The sequence below is a fragment of the Tripterygium wilfordii genome, chromosome 23, assembly GCF_013401445.1.
Source record: "Tripterygium wilfordii isolate XIE 37 chromosome 23, ASM1340144v1, whole genome shotgun sequence".
Classification (NCBI taxonomy): Eukaryota; Viridiplantae; Streptophyta; class Magnoliopsida; order Celastrales; family Celastraceae; genus Tripterygium; species Tripterygium wilfordii.
Genome location: NC_052254.1, coordinates 1,132,235 through 1,154,122, shown reverse-complemented (window position 1 = coordinate 1,154,122; position 21,888 = coordinate 1,132,235). Strand labels below are relative to the sequence as shown.

General features: G+C 36.8%; 3 protein-coding genes and 1 long non-coding RNA gene across 6 annotated transcripts; 2 read left to right on the top strand and 2 right to left on the bottom strand.

Moving 5' to 3' along the window:
- The first annotated feature begins 3,281 nt into the window (after positions 1-3,281).
- Positions 3,282-5,623, top strand: LOC119993628 (protein PAM68, chloroplastic-like). Its single transcript, XM_038840830.1, has 3 exons — positions 3,282-3,635; positions 4,564-5,198; positions 5,302-5,623. Exons 1-3 carry the CDS (start codon positions 3,543-3,545, stop codon positions 5,339-5,341), a joined length of 768 nt encoding a protein of 255 aa, XP_038696758.1. The 5' UTR covers positions 3,282-3,542; the 3' UTR covers positions 5,342-5,623.
- A 3,974-nt stretch (positions 5,624-9,597) lies between these two features.
- Positions 9,598-14,804, top strand: LOC119992981 (protein BREVIS RADIX-like). The gene is made up of 7 exons (XM_038839841.1): positions 9,598-9,873; positions 10,030-10,100; positions 11,022-11,185; positions 12,873-13,225; positions 13,350-13,473; positions 13,557-13,936; positions 14,458-14,804. Exons 3-7 carry the CDS (start codon positions 11,066-11,068, stop codon positions 14,534-14,536), a joined length of 1,056 nt encoding a protein of 351 aa, XP_038695769.1. The 5' UTR covers positions 9,598-9,873; positions 10,030-10,100; positions 11,022-11,065; the 3' UTR covers positions 14,537-14,804.
- A 1,411-nt stretch (positions 14,805-16,215) lies between these two features.
- On the bottom strand, positions 16,216-19,459 carry LOC119992585 (cyclin-dependent kinase F-4-like). Of its 3 annotated transcripts, none has more exons than XM_038839360.1 (8): positions 19,306-19,459; positions 18,598-18,859; positions 18,008-18,456; positions 17,824-17,902; positions 17,664-17,732; positions 17,498-17,587; positions 17,221-17,359; positions 16,216-16,562 (listed from the first exon to the last, which is right to left on the bottom strand). In XM_038839360.1, exons 3-8 carry the CDS (start codon positions 18,013-18,015, stop codon positions 16,417-16,419), a joined length of 531 nt encoding a protein of 176 aa, XP_038695288.1. In that variant the 5' UTR covers positions 18,016-18,456; positions 18,598-18,859; positions 19,306-19,459; the 3' UTR covers positions 16,216-16,416. The 3 variants fall into 3 exon arrangements, with proteins under 3 accessions (XP_038695288.1, XP_038695289.1, XP_038695287.1); XM_038839361.1 differs by having other exon boundaries at positions 16,424-16,562; positions 17,203-17,359; XM_038839359.1 differs by lacking the exon at positions 16,216-16,562 and adding an exon at positions 16,891-17,146.
- A 660-nt stretch (positions 19,460-20,119) lies between these two features.
- LOC119993642 lies at positions 20,120-21,512 on the bottom strand. Its single transcript, XR_005466553.1, has 2 exons — positions 21,185-21,512; positions 20,120-20,794 (listed from the first exon to the last, which is right to left on the bottom strand). It is a non-coding gene; the product is annotated as an uncharacterized LOC119993642 (long non-coding RNA).
- Positions 21,513-21,888: the final 376 nt, after the last annotated feature.

Sequence of the window (21,888 nt, the reverse complement as noted above, 5' to 3'; positions counted from 1 at the left end):
TTCGTCACATGAGCGTTTTTTAACAAAAAATTGGTATCAAATGCTCATCCAAAATCTAAAATGAAAAGTAGAGGAGTTTGTTTAATTCAAAAAATTGTGCATGACTTACTTAAATTTTTTTGAAAGTACAAGAACTTTTCTAAAATGATCATGTCAAAGGAAAATGTTATTTGTCTCAACACTTTTTGTCCCAAATCTTCCCAATTCCATGTGACATTGCCATTTAAACTTATTGATATGGAAAGCATGCTTACATGGATGAAACACATTTTGAAATTTTAAGTTTCCCTCTTCTCTCTCCACTTCTCTTTTATTCAAATTTTGAAAATCAAATCTCCTTCTTTTATCTCGATATTCTCTCATATGCTTTTATGCACATTGTTTTTTTGCATACAAAATTCGATTACATTGTTTTTGTTGCACACAAACGTTGCGATTACATTGTTTTTTTGCCAATAAATTGTCAAATTTATCAAAACAATATAATTTCCATAATAATTTGAATTGCCAAATTTATCAAAACAATGTAATTTTCAGCAATGTAAATTGTCAAATTTTTAGCACAATATAAATTATCAAATTTCCAGCACAGTGTAAATTGTCAAATTTTCAGAACAATGTAAATAGCTAAATTGATCAAAAACAATGTCATTTCCAGAATAGACATATATAAGATGGAGAAAATGTAAAGCATAAACTAGCAAAGAATAACAAGGTAGCTACATTATGCATATTCATTCAAATAGTTGTCAAACACAGTGCTACATTATTTTCCATAGTGTATCTTCCAAAATATGCAAAAAAAAGCAAGAAAAAAAATTACATTGTTGTTGGAGATGGCCAGAGACATTGTTGGAGGTGCAGATGACCGGAGACGACATTGGAGGTGGTTGGATGCTCGTGCACGACAAATTACATTGTTTTTGTGAACAATGTATTTTGCTAGGGTCGCTAGAGTTCGGTAGCTTTTCGACTGAAAAATGTGTGGGTAAGGTGCCCCTCGACGTGTGGAGTCCAAATATGGGATCAGTTGCCGAAGACGTCGTTGGAGGTGGTCGGATCGACGTGATTTGTGCCGCGATGACCTCTGTTCTTTGGGTTCTTTTTTCCGATGATACAAGCGACAATGGGTGGGATAGAGGGTCAAAGAATGATCGTGGGGGTCGGACGCTTTTGTTTGATGGATCGACAGGTCCAATTGATGGCCGGACGAGAGAGCTCTGGTTGGTGTTGATGGGTGGTATCCGTGAGAGTGAGAGAGAACAAAGAGAAGAGAGAGAAAATGGAAGGTAGAACAAAGAGAAAGTGATATGTAGTGCTTAAATAGGAGTGAAATGCTTATGTGGATTGATGATGTGGCATGCCACATGAGATTGGGAAGAATTGGGACCAATTTCATTGGGCTATTTAGCAGGATTGCATATCAAATGCTCATTCAAAATGAGGCCCACATCTCACACACACTTACATTTTTATCTTTAAATCAATAATGGGTCTTTATCTCTATTACACAAAAATAAGTCAGCGTATTTATATTATTGTACCAATACATTTTGTTGCCCTAACCACATCAACAAAACATATTTACCAATACAATCACATCAATAAAACACAAATCCTTAAACATCACCTATGCTCCAGCAAAAAACCATGATTGTGATTGCTCTTATTAATTAATTGGCACATTTGCAAATAATTAAATAAATAAATAGTATAAAACAAAAGCAGCAAAACTCGTCCAACAAAGACAGACAGATTGGCAAATGAATCTTCCCCGAATGGTGCCCGCATGGGATGACTCCGCAGGTCATTGATTCCCATTTTGCACTCTGACCAAGTCAACAACATTACAAGTAGCATCTGGTGATGAGAACCCACCACATGCAAAGACAAGCAAAAGGGGGAGGGGGGGGTGGGGGGGCTATAATAATGCAAGAGAGAAATGCAGTGTTTTAGTCCGCGTTTCTCATTAAGCATTCATAGAAGAAAATCATCATACATATGTGCATGCTGAACTAGCCATCAAATTAACATTTACATGATTTTATACCTTTGAACCATGGATCAATTCTATGCAGTACGTGAAGCGAAGTCCTGAACTCCTGATTATGAAAAAAAAAAAAAAAAAGTTGACATAGATAGATGGTGACAAGGCAAGTGCGACAATATGCATATGTCAGTCAAAATTATTGAAATTTTAATGAGTATCAAGTGGTTGGGATTAAAAAAGGCAGCAACTTGCTTTCACATGATCTGCTAAATAAGCACTAATCAAAATAAAATGCCAAGCTGCAGGCAAATGAAACCTCCAGAGATGGTGATGGGTTCCCATCTTCACATTGTAAATTCAATGCTCATATATATATATATATATATATCTCAAAATCATGCAATGATGAATGAACATTCCAGTGAAGGTTTTTAAAAAAAGACCAAGACAATTCAACAAGACTTGCCATATCCAACTAAAGCCGAACTCTATTTCCCTGATGGAACGTCTCTGTCTTAGTTAGGCGCATCTTCTGTGGACTAAAATAAACTGGAATAGCCTAAAGAATCAAGCAAAATCTAATGGGCTTGAAAGGCCACATGGTGTGAGCAAAATCTAGTGTGGAAACAGATCACAGGCCCAATTTCTGTAAGCCTAAGCTCGTGAGGCTAAACTCTTATAGACTATAGAGTCATAGACAACCAGACTAAAAGCCCAATATAAATGGGCCTTCAGCCCAAACTTACAGGATATGTAGGCCCAAAGAGATCATAAGGCCCAATATATGAGCCCAATTTCTCTGGGCCTAAGCACCACTTTAATGAGGCATAAAGCCCAAAATGCAGCCAGACTACAAACTTCTTTTTCCTCAAGAGTTTTGTGTTGGGCCGATGAGAAATTACCATTCAAGGTTATCACAAACTACAATATACAGAGAGATAGAGAGACGAACTTGAAGCGTTTGCTGCATGGGAGAAGTGAGGCTTTCTCAGCGTAACTGGTAGATAAGGCTTCCAAGCAAGACAACAGACCACAACGGAGACGGATCTTGAAAACTACGTTATGCTGAAGACGGCATTAGCACAGATCCATCAGCAAGAGCGACACCTAATATGTGGGATTTTGGCGTAGATGTTAGATTTGGGACAAGTATCCAAGGAGACTCGTAGATTACAGTCAATTGCCGCGATCAACAATCCGAAGTTTGTCCTCAAGTGGGCGATGGATCTTGTGAATTGTGATCCAAAATATTGGAGTCGGGCTGAATTGGAACGGATTTGCCCGATTTAGCAAAATGGGCCGATTTAGCAAGATGAGCCGCAAAAGAAATAGTCCGGCCTGGCCCAAATAGTGTGGCCATCACTCATCAGTTCTAGAAATCCAGTCTCAGCCCATCCAAATCGCCATTTACAACTGCGAAGGTGCAAAGGCATAAGCTGCAACCTTATCACTTTCCCAGTTGCGATGGCACTACAGGTCACCTCCAGTGGCTTCTCTTTCATGGGGTTTTAGGTTAGTCTCTGTTGAATCTTGTGATTATCTTGAAGCAAGAATGGCTGCAGTAGCAGGGATAGTGAAGCTATCTTCATCATCAATATCATTAGCATGGCACTACAGGCTGTATCAAGTACATTCGTCTTCCAAGGTGAAATTGCTCTCTCTCTCTCTCTCTCTATATATATATATATATATATATATATCTATTTGTGTGTCTGATTGTATGACGCGTTTGTGTATGCTCAAATTGTTTGAAAATGTATCATCTTGACCTTGATTTTGTGGAAGAATTATGAAGTTTGGAACCAACATCCCCTACAAAACATTTATAAGCTTTCTATAGTGCTTTGGGTATGGCAATTAGAGGCAGTATGTGGATAATATTCTATCAATATTAAGGTGAATTATGATTTATAATGTTATGAAGAAGAAATTTTAAAAAGAAACAAAATTCATGCTGGTTAGGAAATTTGAATCAACTTAGCTTATTTGCGAATCCTGGAAAGGGCAGTCTTTCTCCTTGCAGCAAACAAGAAATCCATTATATTCTAGTTTTCCTGTGTAGTACGGTTTTTTGGTAACGCTCAAATCTTTATACAAAATATTCGCTCAGATCTTTAAGACTATTAATTTGGAAAATGGACTTGTAAAAGGTTCAGCTCTGATAGAGGGATACTACTTGACATGTCATATGATTGTTTAGTTTGAACTTTTGAGCTTCTATTTAGACCACTGTGTTGGTGCTTCTACTTGAATTGCATTTCCATTGGGATTTTGAAGCTAAATTTAGCATTCTTTTATGGAAAATAGGTAGAACTAGCTTCAATTTTGTAGAATAGTTCTAACAAATGTCGCTTAGAGATGAGGAATGTTTAACGCCATGAAAATATCAAGATGCTTTTATTACACCAGAATTTGAAGTTCACTTCTTTGCTTAAACAACTTATGTCAGCTATGAATTATTTTGGCTTCTTACTTCAAATGTTTATTCTTATTAAAATGTCATCTACTGATTTGATATGTGTATGTCTTTGATGTTTATAATATTGAGCACTCACTCGCCTAAGGTGTTGCAGATTGAGTACAGACATGAACAACCATATGCGGATCAAAATTGTTGGACCCTCTACACCAGCAGTTGCTTGGAAAAACTTAGAAATGCCGGCTTCTCTAAATGTAAACCAAAAACCTTGAAGCCCTGCTTATGTTTTGCGCCAAATTACCCTGCTGATTTGCACCAAAATCAAACTCACTTGGCGCTCTTGACACCTCTGTATGCAAGCTTGAAAGGTCCAAGAGGCTTTGGACCAGCTCCTAAGAAAACCAAAAAGGAAAAGATGTCGAGGACTACCAGCATTGATGACGATGACTATGATGAAATGGAAGAACGGGATGGAGGCGTAATTCCAGAGATAGTGACTAACAGAATGATAAGTAGAATGGGTTTGTCGGTGGGGATTCCACTATTTATTGGCCTGCTGTTCTTCCCTTTCTTTTATTATCTGAAGGCGGTTCAAAAGATTGATATTCCTACATGGGTGCCTTTGATAGTGTCCTTCTTCTTCTTTGGAACAGCTCTGCTGGGTGTGAGTTATGGTATTGTGTCCTCCAGCTGGGATCCCATGAGAGAAGGCTCACTCTTGGGTTGGAATGAGGCTCAGAAGAATTGGCCTGTTTTTTGGCAGTCTTTTTGGGGAAGATCTGGCAGAAAGTAGCCTCACTTTTCTCTACCTTGCCTAATTAAAATTTAGCTGCTTCTTCTCATTTTTCATATTTCTTTTATTAGTTACTGACATGTTTATATTTTGCACCAGACATAAAAACTCGAATAGACGTGGGGATTTAAGTCTGTAATTTGTTTGGAAGAAGATCCAGGACCGACCATTCATGCACCCCAACCACATTGTGTATAGAGAGGGCCAAGGGCCCATGCAATAGAAGTAAATAATTGCAGTTTCCTTGTAGTTTTAATTACAGACACATTTTAGTCTATTTATCAGTATGTGTCCACATAATGTTTTGAAAATACACTAGACGTCTGTAATTAAAACTATACAGTGAATTCTAATGTAGGGGCCCTCGTCGGTGTAGGACATTCTCTCTCTCTATTTTCTTAGAATATTTCACTGTATTCATCATGGGATCTTCTACTAAAGCTCGTCACGAACAGAATAAGGCATGATATACTTGTCTGGGTCCAGCATGACTCTCCTAAATTCCTAATGTCGGACATGGTGAGTTTTTAAAAATCAGTTTTACGTTGAAAGACGCAGAGAAGAAAAAGAAGTAGCCGTTGAGACGGTCCAGGCTCCATACTGCTTTGCTTTGTCTCACATGATCAAGATTGTACGGATTTGATTTAAAAAGTTGTGTTAATCTCTGAAACAGGTGAAATCTAAAGAGAAAAAAAATCATCAAGCATTGGAAATGGTGAAAAAAAACACTTGGGAAGTGAGAGACATTGGAAGATCTGCTCAAGGAAGGAGTACATCGCTGAATGGGCTTTTCACAAATCAAACTTTTTCAAACTAGAAACAATTATCATTACTCAGGTCAAAACAGAAAAACAAGTGTATTGTCCATCATACCTTTCATGCTTCTTCATATCCCCACTTTGATTTTGCTCTCTCTTTTTTACTACTTTGGCAAAGATAAAACTCATTAATTAAACGTTCGTCTCTCAATTTGTTAATTTATAGTGTCTGTCTGGTAAAATCTTAGTCATGCATCAATGATGTGACCAAAAGGGAAAAAATCATTGTTCTAGCAAACCAAGAAACAAGAGTCAATTTTGATGGCTCAATACACAGGTAGTCTAGACCAACGAATTTAATTTCCAAGTATTGCCCTAGATTGTACTGTTAATATTTATCCCATATCATATTAGTATAATCCAGTTGAGTGTCATATGGGTAAGAGAATGAAGTCCAACGACGAAGAAGAGATGCATTTTATGAGTTTAAGACTTTGAATACCAACGACGACAGCCCAAGAAGAATGAAATCCGTTCAACTTCTGAATCTAAAAAAGTTATATTTTGAGGCAAATATGAATGGTATGTTAAGATTTGATTGTTTATGAGGAAAGTCCCCCAAGTATAGCTTTTATGTAATAGTTAAAAAGATTAGAGATTCAAATTCTAGTCATGGATTTATTCATCTATGATTTACACTTAGTTGGCTTCCCCAATTAGTGATTTTTCCCTTGCATTGCATAGAGAGATGTGAAAGACAATTATAAAAGTTGCAATTAAAGTGAATTAACAACCCAATAACCAACCAAAAAAAAAAAAAAAACTTAATTAATTGGTAGACCAATGAGGGAGAGGGAGGGAATGGCTTTGGACCTCTTGACTATGCTTTTCTTGCTTAAAACAAGATCTACTAACAACTTCTTTAGCAAAAGCTTCCACCTCCTTCTCTGGCCACGTGGCACAAACCCATATTAGAGAGAGAGAGGGAGAGAATGTGTGTGCATGCTTATATATATGTGTAAGAAATGGTGAGTTGTTTTATTGTTCCTTCATTCCAAGCATTCTTTGCTTAAAGCCGAGGACACAAACCAAAGGATTTGGTTAAAGTGAAAAGCAAAGCACATTCACACATTAGGGTAGATACATATATATGTATATTCGCACATGTATATACATGTATACATACGCACAAAGAGCAAAAATAGAGCAAAAAATAGTAAACAGTGGCAGCGCTGACAAATTTACAGTGGGCAGGCAGTAAACATGTAGCAGAGTATAGAACTCTGCCCAACAAAACCCTAACAATATTGACCATAGATAAGGTGTTTTTGAACTCCATTTATATATATGTATGTATATATATACATATATGTATGCATGGATGTAATGTGACTGTACATGGACACTTAGTGAGATGGCGATGAGACTGTGAGACATGATGGAGACAAATGAACCAGCTGCAGAGTCTAGAGAGAGTAACGAATGGGGCCTTTTTTTTGCTGCTTCTAGTACCTTTTGGTTAGGTTTGACAAGATTTAACATGTTCCAATTCTCCAATTTGGATTTCTACCACTGATTCTACTGTTTGATTCCCTCAGTACCTCCACTTACTAATCGTGCCACCACACCTTGGCATGCACACATATACACCCACAAACATAAAACATTTAACATACAAGTACTTGGCACTTTCTTTTATGCAAAGTCAATGTCGCTTTGGCTACAATGCCTTCATATTGGTCAAACAAACATGAAATGCTCCTTTTTAATTAATTCTAGCTTTGATTTTTATTATTTATTTTTTAACTACTGATCCTAGTACACGAGAATATCGAACACTTTTTTTATATATATAAATGTTCCCTTCTAAACTCATACATCAAACTCGTGCCCATAGGAAATCCCATATATATATATATAAAAGTTGGATCAAAATCTAATGTGTTTGAACACTTTTATATATCTATCCTTATGAAAAGTATGGGAAAGCATGGAGTTTGATTCTCAATGACTAGTACCCATGTCATTATCAACCAAACACATTTGAATGCTGACAAATATAAAACATGCACATAGATATGAATGGTAAGCAATTAAGATTGCACAAAGGTTATGATTTAATTAAGACAAATAACACATTTTCTAGAAAGAAGTGGAAAAAGGTTTGCCAACCATTGGCTTTGGAATCATTAATGGATCATTTATCTACACTACTAGCTAGTTTACCTTTATAATATACAACATTCAACACCTTTTTTAGACTTGTGATGCGGATGTAAGAATATTATTTATTTTTATACTTTTTGAGTGTTGAACTCAATAAAGAAAATAAGTAACAAGTTGATGTTCCATGGGTGTTGGAGTGAATTAACCACTTTAGCGATAGTCTAGTCGTGAATATTTCTAGAATTAAATTGTATGAATTCAGAAGGTCTTGAAATTCGATTTTCACTCAAATCAGTAGTACTCCTGTTATCGCGCACAACCTTAAATAACTCAACTTACCTTGTTGTCAGATGATAAATTTTTGTGCACAACTGCATACTGTTTTGACGGTCCATAGGCCTATATCAAATTTCGAAATGAAAATGTTATATGATGTGCTATGGAATAAAAAAAAAATGTAAGGCGTAAATTCAAAATTAGTTGGACATAGGTAAAATGTGTTTGATGTCAATATGTAAGGAATTACAACCATAATTGGCAATTTTAAGATATTGGAATGAATTTCCATGATCAAATTTTACATAATTGCTTTGCATGTAATTTCATTTTCAAGTGGTTGCACACCTTTATGCATACGGTACAAAACACAAAACCAGCGCGGGGCAATAATGCAATATAAATAATGGAATTTAATGCCTTTGAGCGAATACATCGCAAAATATATTAGCTGATATTTGGTGAATAATTATTTCAATTATTTTGTTTTTTATTTAATAAGGGCGTGCGAATATAACAAGTATTACATGTCCATCTCATATGTACCGAACAAATATCGATGAACTCTCAATCCTATAGCCACCCTAAGCTCGAGAATCTTCACTCAGGTGTAGGGTGACAAAATTTTATCCTGTCAAGATGACTTGAACGTATAATGATCACTACTAAGAATAGTCTAAATCAAGTGATCTATCTCTTGTTGGTTGATAATTAATTTAATCTCTTTTTTTTTTATAAGCAAGAGAATATATAATTAAATCTCTTGAAAACATATAATTAAACAATTTGTTTTAGAGAACTATATTGCTATCTATAAATTCAAATTTAATAATAACATTGAAAGGCAAATATGTTCACATATAGAAACTACGTACCCTGTGATGGGATGGTTCTTCACTTGTCATGATCAAATCATACCCAATATGCATGTCCAGCCAATCATCTCTCGCCACGTACCCTACTTGTAATACACGTAAGAGATCCTTCCCTTTCATTATCCAACACGTGAGCCCCACATGTCCTCACAAATCGAGACCGTTCATTTTATGTCATTCCGCTTACACTCTCTCAAGTGGTCCGTTAAATTAACGGTGTCGCACGAACGCCGTCAAATCGCCGTCCCCTCTCCCCCTCACTTTCTCTATATAAACACCGGAACCTGAATCGGTATTTTTTCTTCTCTTGTCTGTATCTATTGAAACAAAAAAATCCGGAGCCGGAGCTGCACGAATCCACAAATTTACTTTCTGGTGTAATCCGGATCCAGACCCGGGTTCGTCGCCGGAAACAAGTTTTGTCGTTTCTGGGTATAAATTTAGCAAGCAGAGGGGGTTTGATATTGTTGTTCTTGCAAGAGTCGATATTCTCCTGGAAAATTCGAGGGGTATTACTTGAAGATTTTTGGGATTTTTGTCATTTTTCAAAGCTGCAATCAGTCTGAAATGAATTAAACTATTTCATATGCATTAAGGTGAGTTTGCTCATTTTTTCTCTGGTTTTTCCCCTCACTTTCTCAAGAACCAAACAGGAACAGAGACCATGAGCTTGCATTGTATATGACCCAGAAAGAATGGAGTGGTTTCTGGGGATGATTTTAAGCTATTTTTGATAATTTTTTAATCTGCAGGTATTAAAAGGGGACAGCTAAGAGAGACCCAGCAGAGAAGCAGCTGCAGAAGAACACACAGGTTGGGTTGGGTAAGTCGTTTTCAGATCATAATGATTCAATTGAACTTTTTTTCTTTTTTATTTTTGCAAGGAAACACATATCAATGTGAGTCTTCTTTCCCATTATTCTCCTCATCTCCTGTCTCTTTGTCCATTCAACCATTGCTTTCATCTTTTTCAGATTGGTCCATCAAGTATCTTTTCTTTTATATTCTCATCTGTTTTTATTTTCTCATCACAACTTACTTTTTGGGTTCTTGGGTGTTTATATTTTCTTTGAATTTAAAGCTGTTTTGTTGATTCATTGATTAGTGCTTTTGTCAGAAACTTAGTCTTAATACACACAATCTTTGATTCCTTTTATTTTTCTTTCTTTCATCTCTGCTTGTTAATTGTTGTACAATAAAGCAGCTCGACACACAGAGCTGTATTTGTTGCATAATGAGACCGCTTTCATTTCCTTTTCAATTGTTGACTCATTATTATTTCTTTATCTTACTGATCTTCTCTGATCCCGAGTTTCTTTATCTTTTCCTTTTTGTCTTTCTCGAGAAAACCCATTTCCTAACAAAAAGAAAGGATTGATTCTAAGGAAGTTTAACTATCCCTTGAGAATCAAAAACATAACATTATAATTTGTCTCATAGTAATTTTGACCGTAGACTTCTTTAATGCAAATAATGTTTTCTTGGGAACTGTAAAAATCATAGTTGGTGCTCATCACTGCCATGATTCATGACTTACTATACTGCTAATTCTCAGTGTGTCATCGAGTCAATCAACTTCTTCACATATTTTTTCAAAAGCAAGTCAATTTCTTTGCATTTTTTGATTTGATAAATGTATATATATACACACACACATTGCACTATTACATAAATAAAATTCATGATAAACACTATGAATATTTAGTGTTTAATGATATAGTAATAAATTTCCTGCTGTTTGCAGGAGTTGTGAGTAGAGGGTGAAAAGGTAATTCAAGGAAAGAGAACATGTTTACGTGCATAGCTTGTACGAAGCAAGTGGCAGAGGACGGAGGAGAAGAAGATGGAGGTAAGCGTGGCACTGACACTCCCAGGACTAAAGAAGCCGTCAAAAGCCTCACCACTCAGGTTCCTCTCTCTCCCTATACTTTACTGATGTTAATATTTATATATCTCTATGTATGTATGTATTTATGCGTAGGAGATACTATCTTTCTTGGTCCTCAAACTTTGCTTTTCAGTTGCTCTCTTTTTGCCTTGTTTGTGAAAACAAACAAAATCATAAGCTTCATATTTGGATGGTGGGCATGAACCATCCTATTGGCTAGTGTCAAGTGTGTACGTATGTATACGTTAAACCACTTGAGTGATAGTATAATTCGTGAATCTCTCTGGGGCCTAATCTTATGGACTCGGGAGGTCGTGAGTTTAACTCCCACTAAAAGCAATATTCTTGTGGTCATATATTGAGCTTTGATGGAACTTACCATTTCGTTAGACGAGAAACTTCTGTGCATGTAAGTCTGACTGCCTTAATTTAGACCCGAATGTTCAAAAGACAAGCTTATGTGTGTGTTTTTTTTGTTCTTTCTATCTATATATATTATTATTTTAAAGGATAGTTTCACAGTACATTTGAGTTTTGTTTTCAGCTCATTAGGCAATAAACATGTATGTCTGACTATGTTTCTACTTGCTTGGCTTAGGAGTTAGGACACATTACAATAGTGAGTGACATCATAGGATGTAGTTTCACTTGAAGATTAAATGATTTCCATGAATTCAGGAACAGGATTCGCTAATGCAACTTTCACTTTCCCAGTGAATTATAGGCTTATAGCTTAAAGCCAATAACATATATATATATATGGTTAAATCTGTTCTATTTTTCTTGGACCCAAATTCCAAGCACTCTCTAGTGCTCTTCTAGGTCAACATCTTAATGAGTTTGATTTTAAAAACAATGCAATTTTGATTGGATAAAAACAGTGACAAAATATTCCCCCATTAAGCAAAAGTGGGGATCTGTAGGAGAGCCAAGTGATATTTTTAAGAAAAGATACTCATTGTCCTTTATCTGGCCTACCATTGAATTCTGGTCGATCCAATGTCTTCCAAAAGTAAAGAAAAAAGGAAAAAAAAAAGAAGGTAAACAAGCGCAAGATTCTCATAGTAAATGGTGTCGGGGACTCACAGAATGTACGTGGAATTTACCATCCAAAAGTATCATATTAATATAGTTAATTTGGATGAACAAACATTTCGAGTGGATGATGAAGTAAAGTTGGGAGTTGTATTACTCCCAAGACAATGTTTAGACCATCGAAGTTTGAACTTTGACTTTTGCTTAGATTACCCTTTTACTGCAGCTGCAATGAATATATGAATTTTACTGGGAATTCTCATACTGGCTACCTCTTTACCTCTTAATACTTCATGTTGCATTAGCCTAAGAAATCATGTGATATCACTCAAAAGTACCCATATTAATTTATCTTCCAAATGCTTTTCAATTTCCTTGTTTGCATTTTCTACTGCCTCTATATGGCCTAATCAATATGTGAATATTATGGGTATAGGCAGGTGTATAGTCTCTCTTTGAAGGTTGAGTTTCTGCAGTATTGAATGCCAAAGAATAATGTTTCAAGCTCAAATTATGTCTGGCTTGACATGAATTGATACAGAAATGCTGCTAAGATGCATTTGAAAGTGCATCTTTGGCTTGTCCCATCAACTTGATTCGTGTGAATATAGGTATAGCTAATAGCTTCTCTGCTCTTATCCTGTCTCATCTCGGGATTTCAATGATGTGCAGATTAAAGATATGGCATTGAAGTTCAAGCCCTGCGCAGGCTCCAGCAGCTACAAGAAAGGGCATCGACCTTACCCCGATTTCGATGCAGCTTCAGAGGGGGTTCCTTACAGCTCAAGCTCAACTCCTGCTTGGGATTTTACAAGTGGAAGTCACTACCCAGGTGCAAGATTTGACCCGAGATTTACTGGATCATATGGTGGTGACCGAACCCCTGGCGGAAGAGAGTCATGTGATGTTGTACTAGAGGATGAGGATGAGCCTAAGGAGTGGATGGCACAAGTCGAACCAGGCGTTCACATTACCTTTGTATCTCTTCCTCAAGGAGGCAATGATTTAAAACGAATTCGTTTCAGGTATCTACAATCACTTCATGCATATGAAAAGAGAGATCGTTTGAAAGGATTCAACAATTATGTTCAGATTTCTGTTATTGAAACTTTATTGGAGTTGACAATGTTTTTGGTATTTGATCTGAAGCCGGGATATGTTTAATAAGTTGCAAGCGCAACGATGGTGGGGAGAGAATTATGACAGAATTATGGAGCTCTACAATGTCCAAAGATTTAATCGACAAGCTTTTAACGCTCAGTCAGAGGATGAGGTAACTGCTAGTTTTCTACTTCTCTTCTCCACACTGGTTCGACTCTATACTTAACTAACAAAACTGTATTGATCGTCTTATAGCCGAGAGATTCTTGTTACTCGAGACTAGGATCAACGAGAGACAGCCCGATGGCTTCATCGTTAAACAAAGAGTGGACGCCAAGGAACCACTATAAACCCAGTGGAAGTAGAGGGTACTTCCCGTCTGATCATCTAGATCAAGGAGGTGGAGGCCACCACTACAATGCTGGAACAAGTGCTTATGCTTCTGGTGGTCCAAGAGGAGAGTGTTCTATGGAAGCTTCAAGGACAACAACGTCATCAAGAGACGAGGCCTCGGTCTCTGTAAGCAATGCCAGTGAGGTGGAGTCGGAATGGGTGGAGGAAGATGAGCCTGGAGTGTACATCACCATTCGACAATTAATGGACGGCACTAGGGAACTCCGGCGGGTCAGGTTCAGGTATATAAACATCAAATATACGTATCTTCTTTTTACTATTTAACCAGTTGTATGATTTACCTACTCTACTGAAGTTCACAAATTTCTGTGAAGTTGTCAAAAGCCCGCATCATAAACATTTCCCCAATGGCAATAACTTAGTTATATTTTTGGGTTTAAGACGCTTAGTTGGTTATATTTCTGGGTTTAAGACGAATAATGATAAGGTCGAGAGTTCGAACCAACTGAGAGTATTTCTCTAGAGTTTTCCCAACTCCGTTCGTCTGTCCAATTCCGAGAAGGGGGTTAGAAGACTCATTTCTCTCACATGAACTTCTATCAAATCTAACATGTATCATCGTAGTGTGAGCTATTCATGTGGTCCGATATTTACGCTCACTCAACTATGGGTTAGGTGGTTCTTCGGTCACCAAAGCTTATAAGCCATTTGAACGGGTCAAAATTGGATCCATTATATCTATATGATTTGTGGATTGTGTATCTAGAGGAGCTGATAATATTTTCTTCTTGATTTTGTGCAGCCGAGAGAAGTTCGGGGAGGTGAATGCAAAACGGTGGTGGGAAGATAATAGAGAAAGAATACAAGCTCAATACCTTTAGATATACGATCGCCCTTTACACAACCTACTCTATTGGAGGTTAAAAGAATTCAGTGAGGGCAGCGTTGGATGTGTTCTTCATATAGACTCTCCTCCAGTTTTGTTTCATTGAGATAAAGTCCGTACGGAAAACATAAGCTAGAACACATCCCCAACATTCATCACTAGTTTTTATAGAAATTCATTATTTCATTGAAGAGTGCGAATCATGTAAGAACAGTATCATTCTATTGGATTCTTTCTAAGGCCAACCCACTTACTTCTTCAAAGCAACATGAATTTGTTGCCTGTACAACACTCAAAATACCGGTTGTCGGGCTACCCAAATATCCATATCAGATATGCAAGGCACCAACTAGTTCATATTGCAAACGAGCACGGGACAGAAACAAACAAGGCCAACCAATACCGTTGGGACATGTATTCAACACAGGAACAAGAGACTTGCCACAAAACATGAATGCTCGAGACATGTATGCAACAAGGTAACGAAGGACTTGCCACAAAACATGTCTCCTCCAGTTTTGTTTTTGAGAAAAATTCCTTACAGAGAACATAAGCTAGAACACATTCGTTTGAAGGTTTTTTTTATAGAAAATCATTGTTTCATTAAAGAGTGCAAATCATGTAAGAACAGTATCATTCTATTGCATTCTTTAAGGGCCAACTCACTTATTCGGGTTTAGTCTCCGTGACGATACTTTATAGATACCTCATTTTGGCCCCTTTTTTTTTTTTTTTTTTTTTCCTTTCATTTTTTACATTTCAATTCCAGACAGCACACGAGGACGAGGGTTAAGCAGATAGAATAGACAGGACCCACCTGCTTGTCACATCTACAAAGCAACATGAACTTGTTGCCTGTGCAAGTCGCTCAAAATACCGGTTGTCGGCCTCTCGAAATCTCCATACGAACAAAGGACTTGCAACAAGAAGCAAACCCTCGGGACATGTATGCAACACAAGAACAAGGGACTTGCCACAAGACACAACACTTGGGCCATAATTGAAAAAGTGTTTCGAGCACCGACAATTTGGTCCACAACGGAGCCTACCAACCAACTCAACCCAACCAAAACACAACTCACGTATTGTACAAATACGCACAGTTCCACCAAAGCATTCACGAGAAATACGAAAAGCTCACAGAATATCTACAAAGAACAAGAAAATCTTTATTTCATCTGAAGATTTTATAGAAAATATTTATTCCATTAAAGAGTGCAATTATGCACCTGTACCATTTGTGGTGATAACAACATATCCTCTTATTTTCACTCTTCACTTTTCGGTCTCCTGTAAGAACAGTATCATTCTATTGCAGTCTTTAAGGCCAAACCACTTATTCGGGTTTAGTCTCCATGGCAATCCTTCATAGATACGTCATTTTGCCATTCATTTCTTTAATTTTTACATTCCAATTCGAGAGAGCACACAAGGGTTAAAATGGAAGAGTAGACAGGACACCCGTGTTTGTTACATCTTCAAAGCAATGTGAACTTGCTGCCTGTGCAAGTATAACAAGTCTGTCTAAATACAGATTGTCGTACTTTCCAAATCAATATCCTTATCAAACACGCAAGGCATCAACCATGGCACGAGACCAAAAAAAGCAATGAGACAAACCAATATCATCGGGACATGTATGCAACATGGGAACAAAGGACTCGTCACAAGTCCTTTCGGAACACATTCTCAACATCATATGGAACTCTAATAGAAAATCGTTATTTCATCCAAGAGTGAAAATCATGCACCAGCACCATTGGTGGTTATAACTCCATCACCTCTTATTTTCACTCTTCATTTTTCATGTCTACTGTAAGAACATTATCAGTCTAATGCATTCTTTAAGGCCAACCCACTTATTATAGTTTAGTCTCAGGGACGATACTTTATAGATAGACAGGCACGAGGGTTGAGCTCGTAGAGTAGACAGGACACCCCTGGCCCCTGCTTGTTAGTTGTTACATCTTCAAAAGCAAACATCAATTTGTTGATTATGTCTTTCGTGACCAACAAGTTCTCTGCAATTTAAGTAGAAGCAGTATTATTTCACTTCAAAGATATTCATAAACAGAAAAATTAGAAGTTTCAGGTTGGGACCAGAATGCACAAGGAACAAACCACTCCCCTACATGAAAAGAAGAAAGAAAAAAAAAAGAGAGAGAAAAAAAAGATGTAGTTGTGACAAAAAAATGAGAGACGCTCAAAATCACAAAATATCCATAATGGAACAGATCAAATGAAGTCCACTCATTACAAAAAGATTAGCCATTTGATGGTGAAGAGCAAGTAAAAAACATTGGCCAAGAAAAAACAATCATTGCAACTTGCCAGATATCCAATGCGTGATGCAAGAAATCTTTTCCATCTTATTGAATATATTTTTGAGTATAATTGAACTCGAATGCACGTGCAAGATGCACAATAGTAAACAATTCGCACAAAAGACAACTGAAAACTTTGGCCAAATGGCCACGCGAAAGACAATGGAATATCACAGAATACAAAGCTAAGATATATAGGAGGGATGATTGGATGGAGGATAAATTTTCCTCATCCATGACCAGGGCAAACAGCCACAGGTAGGAAATATAATATAAGCTCCCTGCAACACAGTTCACAAACCCTGCTATGAGTGAATGATACAGACAACATACTTACAGTTATTATGAAGATTACCAGGCTTAAGGTCACGGTGAAAACATCCTTGCTGGTGCATATAGGCAAGCCCTTGAAATACTTGAGAATACCATTTCCTCAGTTGAGCTTCTGCAAAAGGCTTCTCTCTGTCCTTCATAAGTTGGTAAAGGTTGCAATCCTGAAAAAAAATTGCAAAACAAAACAATTAACCCCACTCAGACAGCAAACAACTACGACTGAAATGAACAACAAATGAATTGATATGATCATCTTCTTGAAAGTACATCAAAATGACGACAAAAGGTAAAACAAATACCATGTCTTCAAAGACAAAATACAATATGTCATGTTCACGGATGACTTCCTTTAGCTTCACAATGTTAGGGTTATTCATCTTCTGCAAGGACTGCAACAAGAAGCTCATTAGGCCAGAAAATGGTGGACTAAGAAAATGAAACCAACAAGACATCAAACTACCCTACCTTCACTTCTCTTAGGTTTACACAATCCTCCCATGAATAAAATTTCTTCTTCAGTTTCTTAATTGCAACCTGTTAAAAGCAAAATAGGCATGTAGTCATCGAGAAAACATGCCATAGCTTTCAGAAGAACAATATTTACAAGAGGAGCAAACAAACATACCACTTCACTAGATCGCTTATTTATTGCCCGCCAAACACACCCAAATGTTCCATCCTCAACTTCCTTGATTAGTTTGTACCTGGTAGAACACCAAAAAATGAGGTTTAGATCGGTAAAATAAGATCAGATGCAAACAATCAAAATATAGGGAAAAAATAGCCCAGCATCCAGTGCAGGAACCAACCTCTCCATGGTTGTGGAACACCAAGAAGCTCTTTCTTTATTGAAACAAATTATAAAACTGAAAAAAAGGTATATAACATAAATCTTCAGCAGAAGATGTAGAAACTATGAAGGAGTGTAAACAAACTCCCTTGCCGTGCCAACTGATTCTCGTGTTAACCTTCTGTGGCAACATGCAACTATGCAAGAGCTCGAAACTAGTATTCTGATAGATGGGCCATATAGCCTTAGTTGTGACTGAATCCACGGCTTCACAAAAAGTAAGAAGTCAAAGATGGCATAGCAAGACAAGAAATTGGCTGGCTAATCAATCGCATCATCCTATGGCATTAGTAACCAGTAGCCATCAGAGCAAACACTTAGACAATAAACTAACTATAGACTCTGCACAGCTTCGAGGCAGTGGCTTATCTAGTATCAACTTTCCACCCTTACTTGCAAAGCATAGCTCTGTAGGAAAACAGCAAAAATATGATGAAAGTTACATACAAGCCCAGAAGCAAAGTAAATAATAAAAATATAGAAGCATACAAAACAATGAAAAATTATGCATATCTTAAAATAAAATAACATATGGTCAGAGTTGCTTACTTAGACAAGTGCATTGAAAATTCAACACCTATCCCAGAAGTATTTTGCATCACGCCTCCTGTGCTGATATCTTAAAAGCAACCAACCCGCTAAGTACAATTCACAAAGGAAACCAAAAGAAAATCGCCACAGACGACAGACCACCAATCGAGTGCTTCTTGGAAAGAAATAACACGATACTGGAAGTGGTTTGGCCAGAAGCACACCTCAGCCATGTCTTACAGAATGAGACAGAGCCGACTAGATTCAAGTGTGGCACAACCTAACATTAATTAATATGAAGAAAGCCATAAGAATGTCGTCACAATTGAAAAGAATGAGCAATTCAAAACTAAATCTCACACCTAGAAATCTAAATAACTAAGAAAGTCACATATGAGATAAGACATGCAAATTCCCTATGAAATAATGTAGGCAAACCACGTGATACCATAACAATCAAGCGATTGATAAATACCAATGTGAAACAAATCAAATCACTTAAACAAACCCTTAAAACCTAGGAATCAGAAACCGAAATTCAAATTGCCCATACGAGCAACAAGTCCTAAATACAAACAAAAGCTAATCCGTAACGTAAAAGGATCCAACCCAATCACCGAATAAGAAATCTCAACAAAGTCTCACAGATCGGATCTCATGAGGTCTAAAACGTAACCCAACGTTGGTTCTATGAACACCAAAATAGATGGACATATAAAGAGAAACCTGAGAAACAAGCGGCACAAGCACCGTCGCGGACGGAGAGAGAGGAATCCAGAGCTTGGCGAAGAGACCGAAATCCAAACTTTTCCTAATCTCTCTCTTTCCCTTCGAGGAGCCTGTTTCGTATTTATATTGGACCCAAGTTTCGATGCATTCCGTTTATTGGTCGAAATTCGAATCTTGAAATGCCAGCAATGCATTAGAGCATGTCCAACCCAAATCCTCATCTTGGCCCATAGTTTCCCCTGTTTAAACAAAAAAAACTATTTTAGGAGGTCTCTATTTTAATATCACTCCAACCATATCTCCTATTTCACTATTATCTCAAATATTTTAATATTTTTCAACATAACTAATTTTAGTTACTTTCAACTTTAAATTATTATTACAAATGTAACATATTTTTGACTAATATTAATATTGTCTTCATTTATACATTAATTTTAAAAATACGATTAATATATATATATATATTTCTAAATAAATATTTTCTAGTTAATTTAAATATTTTATTCACTCAACCCCTTAAACATTTTAAACATGTATACAGTTTCACTCATCACTTAAAGTCTTAAATATTTTACACATGCACACAGTTTCTCCTACCACTAATATAATTTACCTATAAATAAGCTCATTTGATATATCACATTCATTCAAATTCAATCTTTCTCTCATCTTCACTCATATCCACTTATTGCTTCTTACGAAGTTGAATATTATTTATGGCTCGTCATAATCGTTTAGTGAATATGTTACAAGCACATAAATAGAAGCTGTATATGTCATTTACAGCTGAAAATGTCAAAGCAAAAGAAAGCCTAAACCACAAAGCATTAATATTTCATTTAAAGAGTACAACAATTGGAGGGAAATATCTAGTTTATAGAGTACAACCACAGAAGGTCCACTTACTTTCATAAGCTATTCATGAGCTAGAGAATTCATACCTCACATAATAATTCAAAAATGCAAACAATTGATACACCAAAAATAATAATCCATAAGAATTAACATAGTTAACAAAACAAGATAGCACCATATAAGCTATCCTTACCTTGTCTTGCTCTATAACGCCACTTTGTTGTCTTCCTTCAATTTTTGCATAATTGCCGCAAAATTTATTCACTTCTCTATGTATTTTATCCCACCAATGTTGTAGTGAACCTTTAGTGCGAAAGATGTTATGTTCTTGCTTATATTCATTGAAATATTTCTCGATCTTATCCCAATATGCTCCTAGTTTTTGTTGGTTTCCTTGCACCGCATCTAAGCTTGTATTTAGGTACGCCGAAATGAGCATCAAATCATCCTCTATTGCAAAATTGGATCCTCTTTGACTCTTTCTAGTGTTGGAAGGGTTAATAGTGACATGAGTCATGCTAGGACTATCGGCATTAGGGTCACCATAATCTTCAGTAAGTAAGAGATCATCCGTGCTTGATCATCCACTTCATAGAGAAGTGAAGTATGCATTATTTTGTGAATCCATCTGCATAATTTATATGAAAATACATGTTGAGTAGTTACTAAACAATTCTTCAAAACCCCTATGATCAATTATGCTATAATGCAATGAAGGAAAGGAAAATGCATCTAATATAAGTGAAAAGAGACCAACCAAAGGGGCAAATGGAAAGAAGAGAAGCCAGAGCCTATAACCAAGATTAAAGAGCCCAAGCTCACAACAACACAATTCAAAGCATGACACATTTACCCTGTTAAATAATAAACCCAAACAAATAATAAACCCAAACAACAGCCACCAAATATGCTAAATAATGAGATTATGATTTCAAGCCAAAGCTACCTAATGTAAAGAACAACTATGATTTCAGGTAGATGCATGTACTCAAAAAGCAAAGGAATCAACGTCGCTTACTAGGAATTGGGGCAATCAACGATGAACTACGGATCTTAACTCTTTTGAGATAGAAGAATAGCCACTGCCGATAGTCAAGCTAGGGATTTCACCTCAAAAATAGGTCTTTATCTTCTAGTGCGAATCAAAATCCTACAAACATCAAGCCAATCGCACCCACATAAACATATCACAAACCATTAGGAGAGAAGAAGAATCTACCTTTAGAAGTAGAGGGATGGAAGTCTCGACGGAAGAAGCATTCTGGAAGGAGAGGGATGGAAACCTCGATAGAAGAAACGTTGGTGGTTCGATTCGCGCGTTTGAAGAATTGTGGAGAGAGAAAATAATAAAAAATTATATAGGGGAGAGAGTCAGCTCGCCAAAGTCGGGGCCTGTCATCCGTATATTTCTATTTTAGCTAGAAAATAGGGAATGCGTTGGAAAGGACTTTTTGTATACAGTATCCCTCAAACTAGTTTTTTCCTCAATTTGTTCATTGGGTTGGACATGCTCTTAGGGTCTAGTTAGTAGTTATCAAGTAGCTTGTTGGGCTCACAAAATTGAGGGATCGTTTTGGGGCCTATTGGGCTACCACTTCGAGTATGAAAGAAAGTTAGTTCAAATACATGTTGGATCCATCACATCAAAAGCTTCGGCTTATAGCTACCTGTGGAAAAAAAATGGTTTCGGGTCGGAGAATAACCCGTGTTTAAGAAATATCT

Excerpts from the sequence above, each read along its gene's own strand:
- LOC119992585 (XM_038839359.1), bottom strand. Across the intron at positions 17,733-17,823 it reads ATAAGCGATCTAGTGAAGTG|GTTGCAATTAAGAAACTGAA; the intron begins GTATGTTTGTTT and ends TGCTTTTAACAG. Across the intron at positions 17,147-17,220 it reads TCACCGTGACCTTAAGCCTG|GGAGCTTATATTATATTTCC; the intron begins GTAATCTTCATA and ends ACTGTGTTGCAG.
- LOC119993628 (XM_038840830.1), top strand. The coding sequence starts at position 3,543 with ATGGCTGCAGTAGCAGGGATAGTGAAGCTATCTTCATCATCAATATCA. Across the intron at positions 3,636-4,563 it reads AAGTACATTCGTCTTCCAAG|ATTGAGTACAGACATGAACA; the intron begins GTGAAATTGCTC and ends AAGGTGTTGCAG. Across the intron at positions 5,199-5,301 it reads TGGGGAAGATCTGGCAGAAA|ACATAAAAACTCGAATAGAC; the intron begins GTAGCCTCACTT and ends ATTTTGCACCAG.
- LOC119992981 (XM_038839841.1), top strand. The coding sequence starts at position 11,066 with ATGTTTACGTGCATAGCTTGTACGAAGCAAGTGGCAGAGGACGGAGGA. Across the intron at positions 11,186-12,872 it reads TCAAAAGCCTCACCACTCAG|ATTAAAGATATGGCATTGAA; the intron begins GTTCCTCTCTCT and ends AATGATGTGCAG. Across the intron at positions 13,474-13,556 it reads ACGCTCAGTCAGAGGATGAG|CCGAGAGATTCTTGTTACTC; the intron begins GTAACTGCTAGT and ends ATCGTCTTATAG.